Source organism: Limulus polyphemus, unplaced genomic scaffold, assembly GCF_000517525.1.
Source record: "Limulus polyphemus unplaced genomic scaffold, Limulus_polyphemus-2.1.2 Scaffold3343, whole genome shotgun sequence".
NCBI lineage: Eukaryota > Metazoa > Arthropoda > Merostomata > Xiphosura > Limulidae > Limulus > Limulus polyphemus.
The window spans coordinates 1-7941 of NW_013668953.1; the positions used below are offsets into that span (position 1 = coordinate 1).

General features: G+C 33.6%; 1 protein-coding gene across 1 annotated transcript; it reads left to right on the forward strand.

The window, feature by feature from the left end:
• Window positions 1-969: 969 nt before the first annotated feature.
• LOC106469182 lies at window positions 970-6017 on the forward strand. Its single transcript, XM_013929647.2, has 2 exons — window positions 970-1196; window positions 4656-6017. The coding sequence occupies exons 1-2, from the start codon at window positions 1040-1042 to the stop codon at window positions 4811-4813; spliced, it is 315 nt and encodes a 104-aa protein (XP_013785101.1). The 5' UTR covers window positions 970-1039; the 3' UTR covers window positions 4814-6017.
• Window positions 6018-7941: the final 1924 nt, after the last annotated feature.

The window sequence follows — 7941 nt, forward strand, 5'->3', positions numbered from 1 at the left end:
AAGAAAACTTCACAGCTACTATATTATAGTCATTTAGCTGTGGGTATTCAAGAAGGTGTATGTATTTTCAACACTTTAGTCTGTGGTTGGTTTTAACTTATGCCTGACATTATTCTCCAAGGACAAATGTACCTTGTATCAAGAAAACTTCACATCTACTATATTATAGTCATTTAGCTGTGGGTATTCAAGAAGGTGTATGTATTTTCAACACTTCAGTCTGTGGTTGGTTTTAACTTAAGCCTGACATTATTCTCCAGGGACAAATGTACCTTGTATCAAGAAAACTTCACAGCTACTATATTATAGTCATTTAGCTGTGGGTGTTCAAGAAGGTGTATGTATTTTCAACACTTCAGTCTGTGGTTGGTTTTAACTTATGCCTGACATTATTCTCCAAGGACAAAGGTACCTTGTATCAAGTAATCTTATCTATGTATAATGAATATTTTCTTTGTACTAAAAAATACACACAAAAATAAGTTACTTCACACAATCCATAATTCTTGAAGTTTAAAGGAACATCTCAAAAACGTGTTATATAAAAGCAAGTGTAACTTGTCCAAATAAACTGTCCATGATCATTCCATACTTATTTATATATGTGGAAAAGAATGTTTATTTACTCTATAAATTGCTTTATGTTTATATATATATATATTTGACCCACAGGACATACACATGCAGTTAAAGACTGAGGTAGATGCACACACATATTTGACAACTTGTAATACATTCTGATAAAGTTTGCTCTGATATTGTGAACAATGATACAGACACTTTTGTGTTTATTATATGTAGCCAAATTGATTTGTATGTAAAGTTTGATGTTTCAAAAAATTGCTGACCTTTTGGCATTGAGGCATGTATTAAATAGTGTTAAGTTTTGTTCTCTTGTGGGCTTAAAACTAAGCCTTTGTTATGTACTTCACTAAATTAAAACTGTATGACATTTTTGTTCTTTTTAAACAGTGGTCAAGAGTTACTATGTTTATCAGAAAATGGAGAAGATTTTTTTGGACTGTCACATCCAACAGTCATGAGTCTTATCCAAAACAGTGCCTTTGCTGCTAAAGGTCCTTCGTACCAGTGGCCAAGCAGTAAATTCACAGTTCACCATTCAGTAGTTCGAGAGTTGGACCCTACCTTAACATTTGGTGCTCTACAGCAACTGTTTATGAATCAGTACAGTACAGGTATGAAAAGAAACATTTTTACACCAATATTAGATCATATTCTTATATATTTACACTGTAGGAGTTTACTAATTACTCTTAATCAGTACATTATAAATCTGTACCATGTGAACTATGAAAGAGAAAATACTGATCCCTGTATTTTGTAGTAGGCTGTCCTATCTTTTAATAATCATTTTATTTTTATTGGTAGTCATCAACTTGATTTTTTTGCAAGTCATTTGGTATGATACAAGAAGTATATTACTTTGATACATTCAGTTATAGTAAAAATGTCAGTAGTGTAATGCAATATTTTATATAATATTTACTTGCATTTCTGTAATTCTGATAGGATACCTTACCTCACATAATAGCTTTTTCTTGTTCAATGCTGCCCTCTATATGCAAAATATTTTCGTTCAACACTAGTCTTAAAACTTCCACCTAACCCACATTTCAGTGTGTTGTAACATGCAAATGATCATGAAAAACCCTCCACCAGTAGGAGTGCATCACACCCTCCAGTTGCAGCTGACTCTCTATACTTAAAATCCAATCTTCACTTCTCAGTTTGGCACAGTAGTGTTACAACATGTTTATTTTTGCTTGGTTTTCACCTAAATTTAAGTTTAATGTATTTCATAATATTTTTCAGACAATAATTTTTGAATTTACTCCAGTTCAACATGAATTCTAAATTTCAAACCACTACCTCTGCAGTGTCTAATACTACAGCACTTCAACCTACTGAATCTCAGGCTTCAGGTTCTACAATTTGGCTGAGGAGGTCTCAGCCTTAGGTCAAAGGGAGTTAGAGTCCATCATGAGGCCGACTGTATCTACCAAACCCAGACTTGACATCCCTTTTCCTGTAGAGTCTGGGCAAGTTGAAGATTGTTTGGATAGCCTTTTTCTGCATTCATTCTAAATTCCTTCCAGATAAGAACCTCAATGTCATTCTCCAGGTCCTTACCCAACCCCTTGGCTACCTGTTCCCTACGCCATCCCTCAAGACCTATTTTTTGCTCTTTTTTTTTTTGCCAGTGGTTGTCGTAGGTTGGATGTTTTTATCCTAGACATATGTTCTTTATCGCAGTACCTGTTCTCCTGTATCTGAATTGCAGTTTTTATCTCAAGATCAGCACCTCACAAAAGGCAACTTTCCTTTACACCAATTTCCTTCCCTTTCATTTGCCATTTTTATTCCTGATCTTATCCAGATTTACTTCTATGTCCTGTGTGTGCTCTCTGGTATTATATTGCCTACAGTGCTTCCTTCCATGGCTCCCATTCCCATTTATTTATCCCTTCCTCTCACAGATATTTAACCTACCACCCTTACAGGTTAGATTTGCCAGTTTATCAGATTGGCTTATTCTTCCTTGTCTCCTGATTCCCAACATCTTTTCCAGGTGTCATTTCATCATATCTGGCACCATATCTTCTCCTTGGCTGCTCATTTCCCTCATAGTTTGGAGGAAATCATCCAGGCTGGCATGTAGACCACACTAAACACCTTCATCTCCCATTACTTATATCATGTGGCCATTTCATCCTCATCTGGATGACACATACCATCTGGAGTCATACTCCACATATCGATTTAACTGTGAGTGGGTATGTGTGTTTTATATTTCTTTATTTCCCTTACAAGGTTACAAAATTTTCTATGTTGAATCCTACTCTGTGGTAAGTGGTGCCTGTCCAGGTATATTATTTGACTGAGGAACCCATCCTACCATTTCCTGGAGTTTGGTTCCCAAGAGGTCTGGTTTTGGAAAGAAGCTGGACCATCCAACAAATCTGCACTGTATGACTTTTCAGGTGTATAACTGTTGAGATGGGGTGTTTCACAAGACTACAAGTAAGTTTACCTCGTGGTAAATTGTGTCATAAGTATGCCTGTCCCAGACCATGCCAACTCATGAACTGTCATGAATCATGAGTAAAGCAGTGCAGGATATCTGCCCATTCTTCCAATCCTACATTCGATAAATCAATGGTCAGCTTTTAAAAATAAAGTTTCGTGGTACCCATTTCACTATCTCCAGTGTTGCATTCCTTTGGACTCTCCACCATATTATTCTCCCCTTCCCCATTCTGTAAGTGTAGTAAGGGTATCCAAACCACTTACCAGCTCCTAGCTGCTGGAGTGGTAGACCATGGAGGCTTTCTTCTTAATGTGCTCAATCCCATTCAGTTGAGATTAAGGCAATGTTGTTCTGTTGATGTAGATGGTGTTGACTGCAGACCAGAAGAAAAGTACCCGACACCACATGGTTATGGATTGGAGATGATTCAACAAAATGCAATTCACCCCTCTGGCTGGCATCCCTCATCCCACTGTGACCTGGATGTGGTCTGGTGATGGATTAGAGCTGGACCAGCAAATATAAGTTCTCACACATGTTGTGGTAGGGAGTCCTACTAAGGACTGGATGATAAATTCCCAATGCTGCCAGGTTTTGGATTTGAGTGAACCACCATGTTGCACACCCCCTTTCTACATCCTCCACATAATGGTAATGCAAAATGCTGTGGATATATGTGTAGAGGTTTTGCAGGTGGAAGGATACATACCCAATGTTGCCTGGTCTTGGACTGGAGTTGATCTACTGATTATTATCTGATGTCCCCTAGCCACTCTACACCATTTGGCATGTCCAGTTATAGTATGAATGTGCATCTTTTCTGCCAATTTAGTGACACGTACCTTCACACCAGGCAAAGAGTACCCGTTTCTTATGTAGTGCAGATTCCCGCATGTTAGTTACTTTACAAAGAGATGTCACACCTGTGGGTGTTCTTCAAATGCCTTCCAAAGGGTGCTCATCTAGGTAAATTTTCACCAGTCCCTCCAGTGTGGGATTCTAGCTATTATGGGGACAGAGGTAAGGTATCATATCGGAAGTTATAATTTTCCTACACTGAAAATGTTTCTGAGAGATACCTCCTCTCACATTTCCCAACCTTCCTTCCCACTTCTGGTGCTTCTTTTATGCCTAATCTCGAAGTGAATTTGGGGTTCTACAGTATAGAGGGATTCATCTTCAACAGGAGGGTTGTCGCATGATCATTTGCATGCTACAATGCAGCTGAACCACGCTGAAATGTGGGAGTTTCAAAACTAGTTATATAGAGGGCAGCACCAAACAAGAAAAGATATTATGTGAGAAAAGGCATGTGTGGGAAAATTATAACTTCTGACACAAATAGAATTTTGTTGTATATATGTTATTATATTCCTGAATTTTATAAAATCTTAAATTATTTCTCATTTACTAAATTTTTATTGTTGTTGTTTTGCACTTTTGCTGCACTGCACTGAAATATTATTCTCATTTGTTCTTGTTTATTGAAAAATAAGTTGTTTATTTATTGAAAGATCATATAAGTTAACTAAACAGAAAGTACACATTTTTAATAATAATTCTAAATGAAAACTTCTCAGTGCTATGTAACATTTCTCTAATGTAGAGGTTGGAAATGCACCCTTGACTCAAGCAGTTCCATTGGCATCCATGGATATTAACGTAACATCAGCTATTCCAGCAGCAAGTCCTAGTTTACAAGCACTGTTGTTAGGTGGAAGTCACAAGTCTAATATCTCAATAACTCCTACCAAAGAAAAGTGAAACTTTTATGTAGAATTAATTACAGATATGTAGTTATTTTTGTGTGCAAATATTTAGTATTTATTTTTCAGAACAGGTTTGAAGAGAGATGTAATTTAAAGCAGCCAAGTTTCAAGCAATATTAAAATACATGTATTTAAGTGATGAATTTAGTGTAACTTGAAAACATAATAGTTGATATGGGAATACGAAGGGTGTGTTGTGTATCAGGTTAAAATTTTAAGAAGAATACAGAGTAAAATGAACACTATGACTTTCTTCATAATTTTGTGATATACAAACATGTGAACTTGACTGTAGCAATCTTGATTGTCTGTACTTAGATTTTGGTAAGAAGTTAGAATAATGGTATTCTGAAGGATGGAATTATTTCTAGAAGATACATATAACGTATTGAATAACAAGTCCAAAGAAACTTTATTATGCTAAGCCAGACTTGCTGCTTGAAGCTATTGTGAAGTATATTTTGCTTTTGATCCATTTTTAAAATAATGCATGATTGAAAGCTTTTCTAGTTTTTAAAACTTACCGTCATTTATTGAATGTTTTCTTTTGTTTCTTAAACTTCAAATTCAAACTCTTTCTATTTGTTATTTTTAAATGGTAGTCTGCACTTGCATACACAAAAATTTGTAATCAGAAATAGCAAAAATTATAAATTACAAAAAATATATATATGTTTATTGGAAATATTGAACTGTTTTTTGTTTAATTAAAAGTACTATTTTATTGATAATAAAACTCCTTCTAGTTGAATAACTTTCTCTTCATTCCATTCTCATATTTAATTTGTGATCTTTTACCTGTAATTGGATTATATAAGTCTTTCTTACCACTTGTAGAAATATTTCAAGTAATTGACCAAGAACATTTTAATACAATTATTTTATTGTAAATCTGTTCTTAAAATAAGTTAATGTAAATGGTTTTCTTTCTCAGTAACTTTCTTGAATACTTCATGATTATATTTGTATTATGCATGTTTTAAAAAGAGAATAATAATAAATTTTCTATACAATTAGTGCCATTTATTATTTTTATAAGTTGCATATATAGATGGAGACCAACCATGCAAGTTTCAGTTTTTCAATAGATGGCACCACATTTTGAAAATTACTATTTTCTGTGATTTACATTTGATATATATATATGGACAGATACAATTTTACAAACAGAGCTTAAATAAAAATCCTTTTACTAGTAATACCATTGTCATGAATTTAATAATGCACTTTGAATTATTTTTATTTTATATGAAAACAGTGTAGATGTATAGATACCTATCATATTCCTCATACCAGAAATTCTAATTTGCTAAAACACAGAAGTGAGAAAGTTGCTTAGTTACTTTACCAAGTTTACAACAGGATTTCCTGTATTTATATATTTTTTTCAAACTTTAAAATTCAACTAATAACTTCAAGATAAGTAAGTGTAAATATAACTAAAATCTAAGATATGTTTTAAAAGACAAAAATCAGACAAGTTTTGAAAAAACTTTTATTCTATACAATTGAAGGCTGGCCAGTCCTACATGATCAAGCTTTTAAAGAAAAAAACTTTGGATTTTTGTACATGGGGAAGACATAACATAATTTTACATTTGTTACTATAAAATCTTTAAAGAAATATAGACACTCAATTTACTATCATATAAACAGATGTTAACCAACAATGAATTTTTTCATTCAATCTTTAGGCTGGTTATGATCCAGTGGTTAGTAGGTTGTGACTGAATCTGACCCATTGCCACAAAAACATGATATACATTTTTTGAGGATTTGAATATTCTGTAAAAGTGACAGTCAAATCCCACTATTTTGTCAGACAAGCACTGGCAGTGGATGCTGTTGACTAGCTGCCTGGCTTGATGGTTAGGACTCCGTACTTGAAATCTGCAAACTGGAGATTGAAACCAATTGCCAATCATGCTTGCCCTTTCAGCTGTGGGGGAATTATAATGTGAATGTCATCTCCATTATTAATTGGTAAAGAGTTGGCAGTGAATGGTATTAACTAGCTGCCTTCTCTCTAGTTTTATTAATACAAAATTAGGGATGGCTATGCATAGATAGTCCTTGTGTAACTGAAATTGAAACAGATATAGAACCTTCAATACATAAAATGGATCTAATTTAACAAAAAAGAATATTTTCATTTTATTCTCTTTTGTTCTAAAACATTGTGGATGAATTTTTTTTTGCCAATGCATAAAAATACAACTTGTAACTGTTGCTGTAGCTATTTAAATAGAATTGTTAAAAACAATATTTTTTCTAAGAGTAACTTGTAACTAGTAGGCTAATCTGTCACCTTAGTTAGTAAAAACACTTTCTGAGTGAGTGATTATTCAAATGTTTAAAAGTAAAGCATCTGTTAGGAATACCAGAGCCTCAACTTTAACCAGTTCACCTAAAGAATTAACCTAGAATATATTGCTAGAAAGCCAAACCAATTCACCTAAAGAATTAACCTAGAAGCTATTGCTAGAAAGCCAAACCAGTTCACCTAAAGAATTAGCCTAGAAGCTATTGCTAGAAAGCCATATTTTAGTTAGTTTTGTCAGAAGCAAAGAACTGTAAAAATTATAAAGTACAATATTTTAAAGTTTAGATACTCTTCACTAGAGAATACCTCAAAAAATTTTAGTAAGAGATCAGAGTGAATGTGAGACCTGTTAACAGACTTGGTGTAAATCAGAAAAGTAGTCATACACAAAGAGAGTGTAGTGGTTTGTACTAAAAATTCACAGGTTTTGCAGAAATAAGACCATTTGTTATCTAATGATTAAGTATGGCATCAATATGCATATAGGGAAGGACTGAACTGTTTCCAGTGAAATTGTATTAGTAAAATTAAAATGGAGTCTGAAGTAGTACCTCTTCCTTTCTTTTTTTTTATCAGAATTATTATATGCTTTTGGCAGAGTAGTTGTTATGTAGGAAAACAACTTGTTGAAAACATTGTATGAAAATGTTATTTCTTCATTTATGTGCAGTTTTTTAAAAGCATGGTTATGGAATAGTATTTTTTATCATCAATAATTTTAAAGTATGTAGTTCTATTTAGTTTTAGATTGAACTAATGAATATTTATAAATCAGTAATGTTATGAAAATAGTCCCCTTT